This window comes from Ambystoma mexicanum, chromosome 1p (genome assembly GCF_040938575.1).
Source record: "Ambystoma mexicanum isolate Mex_15411 chromosome 1p, UKY_AmexF1_1, whole genome shotgun sequence".
NCBI classification, from domain to species: Eukaryota; Metazoa; Chordata; class Amphibia; order Caudata; family Ambystomatidae; genus Ambystoma; species Ambystoma mexicanum.
In genome coordinates, this window is record NC_090921.1 from 1,092,414,524 (window position 1) to 1,092,431,871 (window position 17,348).

The 17,348-nt window shown below is 42.1% G+C and overlaps 1 protein-coding gene across 1 annotated transcript in view; it reads left to right on the forward strand.

Moving 5' to 3' along the window:
• Window positions 1-1,488: 1,488 nt before the first annotated feature.
• Window positions 1,489-17,348, forward strand: part of SDHC (succinate dehydrogenase complex subunit C) — a 222,560-nt gene continuing 206,700 nt past the window's right edge. The window contains exon 1 of the mRNA XM_069604684.1: window positions 1,489-1,588. Coding sequence (XP_069460785.1) covers window positions 1,569-1,588 — 20 coding nt within the window. The 5' untranslated portion in view covers window positions 1,489-1,568. The remainder of the gene's footprint in view (window positions 1,589-17,348) is intronic.

Sequence of the window (17,348 nt, forward strand, 5' to 3'; positions counted from 1 at the left end):
GCTGCCTAAACCCCCTCCCACACCCCCTGTGGTACCCAGACAGAATGGCACCACTCTGGAGGGCTTCTGTGTGGAAACCCGCCAAAAGTGGAACAAAGGGCTCAACCTTTGGTTCGGAGTTACAGAGGTGAACACAGACGCCATTTTAAAAACCGAGTTCTGGCAGAAAATACCGACCGGTACATTTATTTAAGACAAATAAACCGGCGGTATGTTACAGACTAACGGGAAAAAGTATTAGCCTCCAACAATGGGAAGAATCCCATAGAGTTATATTCGGGGTCGAATATAACAAGTAGTTTCCACTGCCACCAGCCAAAACTCGACGAGGGGGGACGGGACAGTGCCCTCTCGAATAACAGACCCAGGGGTAATCGAATTACCCCTACTAGTACGTCCACAATAGGATGGTTTGTACTAGTTTTGTTAGTAAATTTAGGTCTAGTAAAGCCAATGGTGATTTTACATGCCCTGGGAGACAGTAGTCAGTCCCAGGGTATGGAGTCTATGGTGGGGATCCTCTAGGACGCCCCAGTGTTACGGCACGGAGGGTGCGGTGTAACACACATAGTAAAACACATGAGACCCTATGGAGTAAAAGACCCCATAGCCCATAGAACACATTGACATTCACAGGAATCAACCACATTCATGTCCAAGAGTGGGAGAAAAGAGTCTCACTCTTGGCAGGATGGAAAAAAACAAACTCCAGAAATACAGCAAAGCTGCTGGGGGAATCACTAGGTTAGGAAATTCAGCCTAAACAGAGAATTCTCCCTAACACTGTGCGTGTCATCTTTCATGTGCATTCAGATGCCCTGGTAAGCTGGGTCCGCTTACAGCTAAGCGTGGCCCGCTCACTTCCACACTCAGGGTTTTGATTTTCAAATGTAGGCAGGTATGCTCCCAGGCGCTTCAGAATGTTGGCATGCATGCTTTCAGCATGTTCAAAACAAAGCAACATTTTGTCGGATTGCTATTTTATGCCTCGCTGTGTCATTACTATAGTCTCTTTGACACAAATGCATTTTGCTGTCAGCCAAAAGGTTTGGAGTTTGAGGCCATCTCTTGACAACCTATAGTATCATTGATAAACTATAAACTATAATAACGACAATTGTTCAGAAAATGACTCTCAGAAGTGAGTACTGGGACGAGGAAGAGGGGCGTGGCGGTAATACTATTTACTGCCATACCAAGATGGTCGCCAGGAGACGCAGACATTAACTACAATGTGGTTTAAACTCCAGTTTTTTGATTTGTGGTTTGAGCTACAACTGCTTTCAAACATAAATGGGAAATATATATATTTATTTGTCATCACGGAATTAAATACAGCATTTGACAAATATGTCACGTTATGCGTTTTTATTTCCATATTACATAAAAACACATGGGCTTCATTTGGCTCTGTGTTTCTTGTCACGATCATTCTAATCCCTCTGTTCTAATATGTTCGCTAGTTTTTACGTCAGACGTGCACAAACACTTTGGCTCTTGCAGTTTCCTCTTATTTGTCAATCAAGTGCGGACTTTCTGTCGTCATTTCCTGGCTGTCAGACTGCAAGATGGCGTGTTTATTACTGAGGTGACTTTACTGAGGGGATGGGAACGGATTGCAGAGGGTTACGCGTGTATATGTTTAGGAATTTTTCGGGACGAAACCTAACAAGAGCTGGCCGGCGGTTACATGGGTGTATTGAAAACTTGGGAACAACAGTGGGGTGATACGTGTCCTGCCAAGGGCACAGTGGACACCGTAGAATGGGGAAGGGTACTAGTTCGATTACGAGCGGCGGACAGGTAGTGGTACACTGGCGTTGCGGTATAGGGTAAACAGTCGAGTTCACCGATTTTTGCTAGAGACACCTTCTATTTCCTCGAGGAAGCGGATAATTTATTTTTTCCTGTCGCTTCTAAGATTTTCTTTACTTCAATGTAATGTCGGTTTCGCCGACATTACATTGACCACCCAGCTCCTAAATGCTTCACTTGACTTTATTCCAATCAGAACATTTGAAACGGCCTCTGAGCCCTATGTTCACCAACCGAAGAGAGCATTAGTTGGCTCTGACTGACTGCACGTTCAATGAAGAGCGAAATTGTTGAAAAAATACATTATTGAGCAGCAATAGATTTGAGACAGTAACATCTAGAATAGTGCCCTCCCATTTACGCAATGAACATAAACGTGTGTTTCTTGTAATATTGTTGCATACGTTGTCTACTTCTTATTTTGTAGTACAAACCAATACATCTTATTTAAGTTGCAATCTTTTTGGAGCGGGTTGCAGTAAGGCGCAAAGTCGGGAGAGGTGGCGTGTTATGGCTTTTCACCCTAGGCGCAGTATTATGTAAAAACTGCCCATCACACAATGGCGTAATAACCAACATGCAAAAGTGTTGCTCTGATTCCTTCTATCATTGAGAGCAGATCATATACTAACCAAGAAGTGCTCGGGCACAGTTAAAGAAGATTCTCTGTGGTGGTCCTAACCATACAACAATCTTCAAACTTCTTGTGCCGCGCCACCTCCTTGGTATAATAAAAAGTGTCCTAATAATATGATTAAAAAACACCAATGTGTGTTACTCATTAAACCGTACATGGCACTGAATGCCCACTTTTTGGTTTTGGCGCTTTTTAGTGGCGTAACCAATTAAGGTGTAGGCTCTAACTCGAGTGGCAGCAGTGCAAATTGTAATAAGGGATGTCCACGCTCAGGTAAGTTCTTTGTAGGTCTTTAATGTCTCCCAGTACATGTTGAAACATAGGAGAAAAGACCCTGACTTCCCACCCAGCGGGCACTCGCCAACCGACTCCTCTAGAACACGCACACGTCATCCAAGTTATAGAATGCATTGCTATAGGCGCGCGCATTACACACATTGTAATGATATAGAATGCATTGCTATAGGCGCGCGCATTACACACCATTGTAATGATATACTACAATCATAGATTACAACACTTCTCCCCCCCTTTGATTAATCAAGAATTCAAAGAGGGCTAAGCCAACCAACCAGAATGCACAACATGTGGCCACCATGATGTGCACTCCATTATAATCCCTGAAAATTGCATACCCCGCAAATCAAATGGTGCAAACAGAAATCCACACTTTTTGTGAGAAGAACCATGTGTCAAGGCAATGTATATCCCTTACCAGATCGTACACTTCCGGCAAACACCACCAACTCGCCGCCTAAACACAACCCAAAGCAAAATGCAACTTATACATTGCACATTAACCAAACCAACCCACCTAGAACACCAACACAACCTGCACCACAGAACACCAGTTCAGCCACCTTATTCCTACAACCAAGGACCAACCTACGAGAACACCAACCCCACTCCGAGCTGCCCCTCGGAGAACAGGACTGCCACACCTGACACTCTAAATCCGAGCGACACTCCCAACCATCACTGCACTAACCACCTTCTGCCCCAGGCTGCCACCCCAGGACCTCCAGGCTGCCACCCCAGGACCTCCAGCCTGCCAGACCGGAGCACAACCCATAGGACATGCACCCTCCCGGCCGTGCAAAATCCCAAACAACAAACGCAACCCAAAGCACTACCACCGGTAATATCAACCCCGGGAAAAAAAAAACATTCTAAACAACCAAGAAGTAAGTAACGCAAGCATAGCACAGTACCCTCAGCAAAGACTACTGGCTCTTACATCCCAACAAATCAACCTAACAATCCTACTCTGCCATCGAAAGGCGACACCAATAACTGAAACCTGACAATAGTTATGCAAAACCTCAACTCCACTTATATAGCACGCAGGGCCCGGCCGGCACCCCACACCCCATGGAGAAACATGCCATTACACTGGCACCCAAATAGGTCCACCCGGCCACCTATTAAATAAAACAACATTACACAAATCTTTCTTGATAAAATGCCATGGGCCTCTGTCCAAGTGTCCTTCCCAGCTAAACCAGCTTGCATGAGGGAGGATTCGGGCACACCCACTGTGAAATTGGTATAAGGTGTGGCACAAAGGATTTTGCAGTTCTATGCAGCTGCAGGTGGTTTGTTATAAACAATTTAGTAACTTAGACACTCATAACTGCAATTGTTCCTGACGTGCCAAAGTTTACATTTTTAGCTGCACATTAGATCTGTTAACTAATTACAGTTATGCACAACTCTGACCACTTACTCAAAATTACGCATACGAGAGCTGGTTCAAAATGCCAGCTTCCGTTGTAACAGCTTGGTGATATGACCACCACGCTCGAAACAATAGCCAATCTTGGTTTCCTTTGGCGAGGAGGCTGATTGGGGCAAGAGTTGAAATAGCTGGGAGCCGTCTAGGTCCTTGTAGCCTAGAAAAGTCTGGTTAACTAAATACCCAGAAGTATCTGAGGCTGTTTTTGACCTCCAGGCCAACATTTACCATCCTAACATACTGTATGACGTTATCTTTGTCCGTATCCATAGATGAGTATTAAAACCCATTCATAAGATTTTAAAGGACAATGGGCCCATGTATAGGTGCACATGTGCTTTCACATAGAGTTAGATTTGTTGCCAACTGTTTCAGCACCCTCTATTAATACCTTCCTCTGTTGCTCTATTCCCCTTCTTGTTCCATTGCACACCTGCATCTCTTATTGCATCCCCCTTTAAAACTTTGCATTCTCCTCTTTGCGCCCAGGTGCCTATAAATGCTAAGAAGAACCATAAATGCCAAAACTATTGGCGTTGACAGTGCTTGTTTCAAATGGTCTGCACAGCATTCATAGTGCTAATAATAACCTTTTGGACACCTTCGAAGTGGGTCTATTCATTGCCCATTCTTTTCGTTTTTATTCAAATGAATTGTTTAATTCATTGTAACCATGACTTACAATCATGTTCTAGTCCTGTTTATTTTCATCTCAACTAATACTTTTGTGTAAGGCTTCCTCGATTATGAAACCACATAGATATTAAAAAAGCTAAACAGTGAATATATATATATATATATATATAATTTTTCAGTGAAAATTCTTTGTTAAAGGGACGTTATGGTTCAAAGTAATACCGAAAAACCCCTGAAATTCGGCAGTTATGGTAAGGTAAGCAACCATAACTCGCGCCACCGTGCACTGCTAACACTAACACCCAGGACATCAAAGATGACATCACAAAAGAGCCTTTTTATTTTTTTTTATTACACACCAACACACTCCACTGAATACAATTTTTAATCCAAGTTTCACCGCGCTGTCCACTGTCGTCGGCGAATGCAAGATGGCGGGCGCCACAGAAAATCTGAAGCACCACGCCGTCCAATCAGCGAACACGTCAGATGCCCGCAGACATCGCACAAGCCGCTCGGCCAATCGGCACTGTCCGCGGAGCGAACCGGGAAGTCAGTCCGCGAACCGAGATATCACTAATTTTTTTGCCTTACATTTTGGTCATTTAAAAAAAAACTACTGGACGGATTTACACCAAATTTGCAAAAGCACGCTTTCGGGACCAAGCACCCGCTCCTGCCGCAAATGTGGTGTAAATCCGTCCAGCGGTTTGGGCTGTAGGCGTGCGCAATGTTTTTTCCCATTATGTCTATGGGAAATAACAAAAGTTTTGGGTCCCCCCCCCCCCTATAACTTTGCCCACCCTGGACCAAACCTCTCCAAACTTTGCAAAAAAATTCAGAGTGGGCCATATACATTTTTTTGCAAAGTTTGGTGAGGATTCGTCCAGAGGGAGCGAAGTTATAAGCCCCCCAAAAAATGCTCTTCCTATGGAAACACCAACTTAACCATAACTACATGGACGCTACTGCGTCCATGTAATATATAATATATATATATCCAACAATTAGTTTGTCCTGCACATTTATTTGTTAAAATTACCTATATAAAGGTACATGAACAATCTGTGTATGATACATGAGTTTGACTAAAAAATACCTCTTTTGTCCTAGACTTTTATACACAACACATATACAGATACAAAACGCATAGACAAATTTCAACTCTTCACATGTGTTCAGTGTTCCTAATTTCTATTGCTGCCTAAGTCGATCAGCTGCATGTGAAATCTGTGTATTCCTAAGGGTTTGTTCTTCATCCTAGGGGTCCTTATGGCGCATAGTGTCCTGTTCGTGGTAGTTAATTCCTAGAACAGTCACTCGACCAGTTCTTAGTCGAGGATTGGCTGAGTGAGTGTTTTAGTCACTCTTTTTAATCAATTTATTAGGATTTTTTGTTATAGAACTATCTTTGTCCTAATAGTAATGAGCTCCCCTTCCGTTAAATAAGCCACCTTTCTTAATTTTAGCGAGCTTGCCAAAATCTGTTTGCAATCGAGACTGATGGACAGTTTGCTTCAGGATTGCGTCCCTCCAACCTCCTCTTAACGCTTGCTCTTGCTGTTCCATGATTCTCTAAGCATCTAGTAACAACTGATTTTGTAGTGTGAGTTACACAAGTATTATAATAAGCTGTCAAATGCGGCACAAACTCTCAACTTCTTTGGTGTCTGAAACCAGAGTTATTTTTCCAGGATTTATACCGTGCACCACTACTATCTGCATGTTATGCATGTGCTCTACTAATCTGAGAGAGGAGGGGGTGAGGTTAGTGGGGAGCCGGGGCGGGATGAAAACTTGCTGTTGTTGATGCATACAGACCGCATGTATCCTGAGCTCTGTATGCAGGTCAGTTTTTAGGTGTTCTTTGTCAAAAGCATAGTGGCTTTTGTGCCTGAAGGGGAGCCTTGTGCCCACAGTGCTAGGATGCATTGACCCAGAGTGTGTACGTTGGTGCAGATAGCCATGATTTCACAGAAAAATTTGGCATTTGAAATTGCCGAATGCGGCAATGCCGAATTCGAATTGCGCCCCCCCACCTGCCCCTCTACTTACTGTTGGTGGCGCACCTTGTTTGCCACAGACTCGTCCAATGGGAACTGGTGCTGCAAGGTACTCCCCCCCCCCCCCCCCCCCTTTTTTTTTCCCTCAATTTTTTTTCTCACTATAATGGCACAGAATGAGATTTCTTGGACATTTTCGGCTGTTCGGAATTTTCATTCAGCTGAAATTTGAACCAATATCCAATTCTATTTTTTGTTTGTGGAGTGTGTGTGGCTTTTTTAAAAAAATATTTATTCAAATACATCTGTAGATACCAGTTGGTGTTGCATGAGCTAAATGCCAACATCTGGGTGGGCAGACACACCCTTCCGATCATTAATTCATTTACCATGGGGCGGATATCCTGGTTGTCAGGTGCTGATACTCGTAAGATATGCCAGAGGATGTAGACCCCTCCCCCCCTTAGTCAGGGGCTCCTATAAAGGAGGACTTTATTCCCAAGAGAGGTTGCCTCCTGAGAACCAGAAGACTCTGGTGCAAATGGCTTGGGCAAAAAAGTTGTAGACCGGTGGAATTAAAGAGTGCACCTCTTTCTGATCTGGGGGAAAAAGAGAAAGGAGGTCTGTGAGTAAAGGGATTGGGATCCCTTCCCCTACCAGCCCACCCCCCTGTCAGTAGTTCTACTTAGATTAAATTGTTTTTGATCCAGACATCCAGTGCGCCAGATACGATTTGGAGGTGGGACTATTTTACTCCCTATTTTTAAACTTTGAGAGTAAATGTGATTTCAAGGGAGTAAAAATAGTTTGCTTCTTTGCAAGACAGTAAAAAGTAGTTTAAACTGTATGGAAATCATTATCTTGCTGCAGCTTTCTGCATTGTGACATAAAAGCAGGTTTCTCTCACAATCAACAGATGAGGTGCATGATGCAATGTCACAGACACCTTTCGCAAATTGAACGGATGATCACTAACACTGTTTTCCTTGCATGTAAAGAAAGGGTACAAGATCAGTATAAGCTTTTTAACGCTTTGCTCATACAGAGCCGGTCAGCTTGAGTAGGAACGGGCAGGCTTGCCCTACACAAACAGAAAAGGCCAACAAGGGCAACCCCAATGCAAGCTTTCAGCATGTAGAATAAGTGAAGGGCATCAGTGCAAGGTGTAAAACAAGGGCAGAAGATTCCCACACCGAGAACAGATCCGGAATGTGTCTCTGTAGTACAAGCTCCTCTCATATAAAACAGGTGTAATGTAGCGTTCATTAGTGCACACTCCACTCCTAAAATAGAAACTATATATGATCTCAGTAGACCATGCTTTCCTAACGTAGAACAAGAACTTTGCAAATCTCAACAATGCTGGATTACCACACTTGAAACAGATAAGTTCAACTTGCATAGAGCAGGAACTGCATGGGATAGAGCAGTGCAAGCACCCCCACACTGAAGAGGTAAGTTAAGGGTCTCACCACAGCAGTCAAGCTACACTCGCCTATGACTGGAACATCATAGGCCTCAGCAGTCCAAATTACTTTCACAGAGAACATGCTCAACATGTGCCTTACCGATAAAGCGTTTAGGAGAACCACCCGCAAAGAACGGGAACAGTTAATTGCTTCATTAACATCCACAAAGATAAAACTAATGTAACATTAATAGCAACTAATCAAAATACGTAGGCTAAATGAAATAATGCTTTGCATACTAGGAATTCAATAAACCATGATAAGAAGGAATTCAGCCTAGAAAAACAATTTTGATACCAATTCCTAGCCACTCTACAGCTGCTTCACATTCTAAAACATGTTGCAGAATGGGATGTTAATATAATACAGTGCGATAAGTCACTCAATACACCTTTCATATTGGGGCTGGCCATTTTATTTCTGTATATATTTTAATTTTTAAGACACAAAAACCTTGCCAGTTACACAGTAAAGCAAACCTGAATTGTATTGTGTTTTTGGTGCGATAGCAGAATTGTCTTTGGATGTTTAAGTCCTTGTTTCCTGGAACTAGTACCTAATGGTTGCCAATGTGTGACACAACAGTGCATACAGGTATGGGTTGAATACTAAATTATATATCTAATCGCATGCAATCCTCCAGATAAGGGTCGTACGAGGCCTTTTTACGTATTAAAATATTGTAAATACAACACCTTTTAGTTTTCTGTGAGTTTTTTACACTCTAGTGGAGGAAAGGTCAGTTCACTGGACAGAAAACTGAACATCTTGATTTGTACCTGCCTGGATGAAATTGAATGCTGTAGAGAAGCAGTCTGAAAACCAGACATTTTCCCTCTGTGTGCATTTAGACTTTCAGACTTTCAGACTTTCACACTTTCAGAAAGAAACAGCACACAGTGTGATAATTAAAGGTTTCTTTTGATCAACTTCTGCTGTGTTGTGTGTCTGCAGATCCATGCAGGAGAATTATGCTTGCATATTTATTTTATTTTCCTAGCAGATTATGGTACTACCAGTAATAAGATAGAAAAAAGTTACTATTGGGAAATATCCTTAGTAACAAACAAATTATACTTCAAGTGAATGCATGGATGGTCGCCAACTTCTTGACGTTGAATGAAAATAACTTCTTATTGTGGCTACTGGGCAGGGACTCGAGAAACTAGATCCATTTTATAAGAGTTTTAATAATGCTAATAATCAGATTAGAGTTAGTGTAACAACTGTGGGCGTCCATCTAGATGCAGAATTGGGTATGAAGACTTGTCACACGTTCGCTCATCATGTGCTTATGTGGTTAAGCTCCTTAATAAAATCAGGCTTACATCTCGCTTAGCAGTAGAGCAATCTTGTGGTCGGCCTTAATCAACTCAAGATTTGACTAATATAATAGCCTTTTAAGTGGGACAACAAAAGCCAACCTTGTGATTCTCCAGACTACCCAGCACAATGTGGTACAAGCGGTCTTTGGTCTTCGAACAGGACCACATTACTAATTCCAGAAGGGCACTGCATTGGCTGCCCATTAAGCACAGGATTCCGCATAAGATTCTAGCATTATCCTATAAATGTTGGACCTCCATTGCTCCCTCTCATCTTCCAGAGCGGCTTACGGTTGATCATCCATTGCAATAACTACAAATTTAAACAGCCACCTTTCAGGCTGGCTAAATCTGGAGGTGTTCGCTTTCTGGTACAGGCCCCCAAAGAATGAAATGTACTTACTTTAACCTCAGACCTTCCAACTCCCTGTCAGCTTTCAAAGGCGCAGTTAAAATGTACCTGTTCACTAAACGTATGATGCTTTGTTAAATGCTCCACATTATTCTTGACTCTGGCCATTTGTTTGTCTGTTTCACTGTGATCCCTGAGGCCTACGGGCATGTAGTGCGAAATTAGAAATAAAATAAATGGTTGCATTAAAATCATTTATTTTTTGAAGTTCCTGCATTGTGTGCGTTCATCAAAACGCATGTATGCAGTGTGTTCATTCATGCTAATGTGTAGGAGAAGGTTTTCTACAAATATAATATATTTTTTGAAGCCAGACATCTATGCTATACAACTTATTTTTTTGTCCATTTATTTTTTTATTTCTAATTTATTCTATTCATTTTCAAGCTTAGTCATGTTTTGGTTGCCTGTCGCTTACGTTTTACACTCTTCTGTAGGCAAATCATTTTTAGTCTTACAATTTAATTAACACTCTTAAAAAAGAAAAGGGGTCTAAAATACTTGCACCTCGTAACCATATGAGGCACAGATGGGTATGGAATTTCTAGTTTAAACATACACTAACCTTAACTTGGAGCCGATGTGGTAAATGGTTCTATAATTGGTTAACAGCAGCAACGCCCTTACTCGAACTTGAGTGATATTACACCAATAGCAGGCTTCACATCATCTTTCAAACTTCAAGACTACAATTCTAACAGTCACAATCTGCCACTCCAGCTGTGCAAGCATTGTACTAAACAAATAAGGTTTCATTTGTTACTGAAATAGTAGAAACTAAGCAAGACCTCTCCCTGTAGAGATACTCCAGATAGGTATTTAAATTTATGTAGTGGTTTGTGCAGCCTTCCTTCAACTTCTAAGCACTGTACTTATTATTGCCCCTGTCAATAATTTACTGATTTAATGAAGGATGTAAGGCGGCCTAGCAAACATTTGACCATGAGATTCTGTGCATGCTAAGAAACTCGGTATTGGCACACATCTGTTTCATTGATGAGAGGATGCTACTTCACTCTGGGCTTCCATCTGTTAATTGTGAGAGAAACCTGCTTTTCTGTCACAATACGACTGCTGACACATAAGAATAATTTCCATACAGTAACTTTTTTTAATGTGTTGGCTGTATGTCGCCTACTTTCTACTTTCTGCTAAGGATTGAAATTGCATTTCCTCTCATAGTTAAAAATAGGAAGTAAAATACTCCCACCTCAAAAGCTTATCTGGAGCACTGATCTCATGGTCACATTTTGGCTAGACAGTTAATGATTTGTTATTTATATAGAGTTTTTGCCAAAGCGCTGTATATAGAACATATGTACATTTATCACCCAACCGAAGTTGGTACTCCTTTATCGACCTCGGAAGGAGGAAAGGCTGAGTTGGCCTTGTTGGGTTTTGATTCTTTAATCTGCAGATCACTCAGATTGTAGCAGCGAGCGCTCAACCTGCTGAGCTATCTTAACGGCTAGCATCCTTCAGAGGTCGGTGAACTATCGACTGAGGTCTAATAATCGCAGTGTTTAGACGTTGGATGAGCCATGCATGAAGCGCTACAGAAAAAAGTTAAATGCCTATCTGGATTCTGACTACAGAGACAGGTTTTGATGAGTTTCTATTTCAATACAAATGGAACGGTTTCATTTTTGTTTACAGTGCTTGCACTCCTCAAGAATCGAGTTTTTCATGTTCTAATTGTAGTCATGAATATTTGAAAGAGGCTACCTTGAGCAAGGATTCTGCTGCCATTGACCATTTATAGTAATTTACCCCATTGACTGTAAGTTAAGGTTGAATGGATGTAGCTAGAACTTGCATACTTAGCAGTGCCCCACAAGGTTCTGAGGTGAGAGTATTTTACACACTGTTTTTATAATTGGAATGTAAATTTAAATTACAAGAGTACATATTATTTGCCATTGCAAGAGTGTAAAAAGTATGCAACGGGCAATCAAAAGAGGACAAAATGAATAGGGCCCAAAACAGTTGTTCAGCAAAGATGTCTGGCTTTAAACAATTTATAACATTTGTGGAAAACCTTCTCCTACACAATGTGTATGCACACGCCATATAGATGCATCTTGATGATAAATGCACACAGGAATTCTGAGAAATACTTTTGTGCAATACAGGTTTGCTTTCACTGAATAAAAACATAATTTGTTACACAAGATAATTCTCAATTGTAACTCAGTTTTCAGTCTTATTAATTATATGATCCTAACATGCTAGGAAAATCTTCACAAGGCTTCCGTTTGCTCTGTGATCATCTTGACCCAATACAAAATGCTGAACAGAGAGAAACCATTCCATATATCACACTGTACTATGTTTCTTGCTGTAACTCTTCGGAGAAAAACATCTGTTTTAGAGGTTTCTCCTGCAATTTCATCCATGTAGATAAAAATGAAAAGAAGCGTTCTGGGATCTGTCAAGTAACATGACCTGCCCTCAACTGGTGTGTAAATGGAACGCGGGAAAATAATAAAGCTGTCGTATTTATTTTAATGCGTAAAAAGTCCCGTTACAATGCTTATCTGGAGGTATGACCCACTTTTCAAGGCCCTGGACTATATGGCAGATGGTCCGAGGGTGATGGGAAGAAGGGACTACCAATCGAGGAGATCAAATGATATTCAAAAGGAGAGACATTAGGGCCAGTGCCAGTACGCTGATGTCAATTGGGAAGAAGGCGATGGTAGCATTAAGGTAGTAGCCAAGCAGAGTCAAAATAACGTGGCAAGGTCATACCAAATTGATCCAAACGGAAGCAGCAAAGAGAGCTACTCATGGGGAAAAAGTTTTTTTAGTAGCTCCACCTTTTTTTGACTCTCCAAATACTGCGGCCAGTTCTACAAATATATTTTGGAGGTGGGAGTATTTTATTCCGTTTCTATAATTGGGGAGTAAATGCCAGTTCAAGAGAATAAACATGTGTTTTCACCCAAAAAAGGCTACACATTATGTACCATCCATCCAGTGTGTGCGCGTAAAGTAAAAAAAAAATATCTCATTAGAAACAATTAAAGCGTTCTGTATCAGGTATTTGGCTTAAAACAATGTGTAGCACTTGTGGTAAATAAACTCGATAACTTGTAGGCACGTAACACAACTGCTTCATAATAATTTACACAACCAGTATTAACTTGTGTGCCATTAAAATGGCTAACATTATAAGCCCCCATAAAAATAAAAAACGTCTGTTTTCCCTGGGATTTGAACATAGATCTGCTACAAGCATGTAACCCTTAGCTGTCTGATCTGTAGTTTAATATAAAATGTGTAAATGTGGTTTGTGAGTGATTAGCCACATGTTTACGGGATGACAGTAGGTGCTGAAGAAGTCTGACAATGGAGTATTTTAGCTTTGCTAATAACTTGTGATTCTATTTGAGTCATCCCTTCATTTGGGTGATAGAAAAGGGTAGTGTTTTCATGCAGTGAGGGCCCCTTAACCCAGCAGGACATCAGCCTTGGTGGTCTTGATGCTGCAGAACACTCAGGCGAAAACCTACTCCATTTATCAACCGCGCTGTGGGGGCGGCAAGCCTTGCAAATTCTTAAAAATCCCACTAGACCTGCAGGGCGAGTTCCTTAGTTTACATACTCGACCTAAGAGAAATGCATTTGCCCCAAGTGGACTGGTGACAAAATATTTACCAGTGCTTTTTGTAAAATGGTGCATGTCGCCATAAACGCACTTCATATTTGGTGCAATGCTGTCAAGCATGTCCAGTGACACTTGCATTTGCCATTTACTGCAAACAAAATGTGTTTCCAGTAAATGAAAAATAAGTTTCTACTATCCCCATAGTCCCCAGCAAGTCGAATATCATGCAAATGGTACTTGCCCTTCTTAAAAACTGCTTGCCAAAGCTAGTGGGCTAGTAGATTTTGTGATTCCCTGGGTGGACATGGCCTTTAATGGCCCACCAGCCATGTCTGCCCCCCACAGAAGTGGTGAAAGCCATTTACGCCCCCCATACCTTCCCCACCATGGTGCAAGATAAACATATAGAGGTGAAAACAGTCACACACTCTTAGGCATCGAAGGAATAAAAATCCTTCCTTAATTTTAGAGACTTGTAAAGCTTAAGACCTCCCCAACACCCAAAGGTACAGTGAGAGAATATCTGTGAATTATAATGGCTAAAAAGAACTAACTTACCCTTTTCAATCTACTACAGCTTGTAGAGGAGAGACCCACTGTAGTGAAGCCTGTAGAGGAACAGCTTGGCCAAAATCTGGGTACTGTACTATAGCATGAATTTGCTCACTCTGAGACAATAATGTCTGCACTGCAATCTGTAGGTGAGATTCTCACTCAGATGCTCTATGCCTTTACTGTTTTGTGTTGCTGAAATTCTTAATCACAGCGTTCGCTAAGCTAATCCTTCCTTTTGGGTCAGGATCAGTTAGTACAATGAGGCAGTGATCACAATTAATCACACTTTTGAAGAGAGTTTTATTTTTTCATAAAGATGGGTTGTGAGAGTTTAACAAAGAAGGGAATGCCTTTTGATTGGGTTGGTTAGGCATACAATGAAGTTTTTTCTGATTGACAGTACAAGAAGGGGATCCTGTTAGTAGAACTTGCAATTGCTTTGCACCTCGGTGGACTTTGTACACAACATTTCTTCAGTTCTTGGTACAAGAGTGTTGGCTAGCAGTGTCATTAATAAATCAGAAGTCGTCCTTGTGTCCAAACAATCCACTAAATCCTTCCCCCTGGATTCTTCACTGGTATCACAACATGCCTCTGAATCAAACTGTTCCTTTGTGTCTTTCTTGGCCCACAACAATCCTGTTAGATAAACATTGTTCAGTCTTATAAGTTACTTTTTGACACAAAGTTCTTGCTTGCAACACAAACACCTTCCTTGTTTAACAAACACTGTATCTGACACTTCTTGTATGATTGTACATTTCCTGGTGTACTCCCCTGCCAGGATTCTTGATGCACTGTTGTCTAGTGTACTCGCCTGCCAGGACTTCTCTCTTTCACTCACAATTGCCTGGTATACTCCCCTGCCAGGATTCTTGATGCACTGTTGTCTAGTGTACTCACCTGCCAAGACTTCTCTCTTTCACTCACAATTGCCTGGTATACTCCCCTGCCAGGACTTCACTTGTATTTCACAACTGCCTGTTGTATGCTGGCCAGGACTTCTTATGGTTTCTCTTTTTTGTCCTCAAGTAGCATACACCTTTCTGTTTGGCTAGTTATATCTACTTGACAAATATTCACTTTGCTTTTCTTAAGTTAAAAATCTTTTCTCTTCAAGTAGTATATGCATTTCGGGTTGACTTGGTATATCTACTTGACAAAATATTGACTTTTACAACGTTCAGAATCTTTTTGCCTTTTGTGTTTCAGAACAATCTTCTTTGCATTTCACTTTCTGTAAGTTTATAATGTTCTAAACTTCTTTGGCACGTTCTGCGTTGACAGATCCACTGGTTTCCAGTAACGTTTTCGGTCTTGTTCGCGCATACACAGTATGCATTCACTGTCTGTTTACCATTCCGGGGGGCTCTGCACCTGTATGCTGCCTTCACTGGTAATGCTGCTTCTGACAGCCAGACGCCCAAAGCCCTCTTGCAGTTCCATGTGTCTCCACGGCCCGCCGCAAATGCACTACGTTCCCTTCTTTCCTGCCGGTGAGCCTCCTTGTTCTGTGACTCCGGTATCTGCTTTCAGCCTCTGCACAGCAAGTCTGGCTTCTCTCTCCCACATGCCGGCTAATGTCTCCAGCCTCGATCTGTCTTTGTTGAAGCCCTCACGTCTTCTCTTGAGCTGCCTCTCCCTGTGCGGTCCAGATTTTTAAAGGTCCGGCGCACAGGTGTATTTTACCAACAATAAGCATGCTAGATGCAGTTGCAGCTTTGTGTCCACTCCTTCTACCTCCTCGTCTCAGTACTTGGAGAATTATGGGATTTGGAATCTCTTAATGATTTTTGTTGTAAAATGTTTGAAGAGTTTTTTCAACAGTCTTACCTGCAGCAACATTCATAGCAGTAGGCTATTGGGGCATGGGGCAATAGGGGTTTTCCAATGGAGCCATCTCCTCCCATGTGGTCCTCCCTAGTATAGCCACCCCCAAGTCAGGATCAGGTAGCGGCTGCCGTCCCCTGGCCACATGGCAGGAGGCTACCACTGTGGAATCCGTGATGACTTCATTGGATTCATGACCGGGAGCTCAGTCTTCCCACAGTGTAATAACCGTCCCATAGGCTCTCTTGACAACTGTGAGAAATGTAATGTTTGATGGTCAGTGCATCATGAAGGGACCTTTGCAGAAAAGCACTGGAGACTGAACAAGGGAGTAAGTGTGTTTCCTCTGCCCAGCCCAGCCCTGAAAACTGCAACGGCCACTGAAGCTGCGTGAAAAGCTTTTCTTGCTTTTCTTGCTCACCGGAACTGACGGATGTTAGGCTTTTCCTCCTGGCATCTTCTCCCTACACCTGAAGGACAGATACCTCAGGAGTCCCTAGAAGAAAAGGGGGCCGGGTCGACGCGCCTTCACTTGCTTTGGGGGAAGTGACAAAATGCTGATGATGCCCTTAGTCCTGTGGGAAGGGCTGTGGGTTATTGGGGTTGTTGGAACTGATACAGCTTTCTACCTTTTCAAGACCGCATTGGGATGTTGACCACGCTGTAGTGCAAGTGGCCGAGGCAGGTTGTGGTGCCATGGGTAGGCAAAGGGCTCCTGAGGGAGCCCCATTGGGTCAATACCATTTGACTACTTTGCTACTGGATCTATTTGTTGTCGATGAACATTTCATCGACAACAATTGGTCGACAGGACATTTGGTCGACGTAATTTCGTCGAAAACCAAATGGTCCTTTTTTTTTTTTTTTTTTTTTTTTTTTTTTTAAATTTATATTTTTATGTTTAAGGTTGTAGTTTAGGGAAAAAGGGTTTTCGACGAAATTGGTTCGACCATTTGTCCAGTCGACCAATTTTTTTCGATGAAATGTCTGGTAACCTTGTTGAACTATGCTATTTGGTTGTCATTTAAAATGAGTACAATTATCATATCCTTGCCATTAATTTCCTCTCAACCTTTCTTCCTGCATCTCCATGCACACCTCATTAGCTTTCTCTCTCGGAATCTGATCTGTCATCTACCCAACACCTCTATCTGGTCTGCACTCCTCAGTATACAGCAATTACACCTTGGCCCCTCTTACTCCTCAACACTCCTTCCAAGATGCTGCTGCTCTTTTCTTCCTTACAGCCCTCTTTTCTGGTTCTCTCCTCTCCCTTTTCAGAGTCGGTCTCATCTGAGCAGATTCCTTTAAACCTACCACC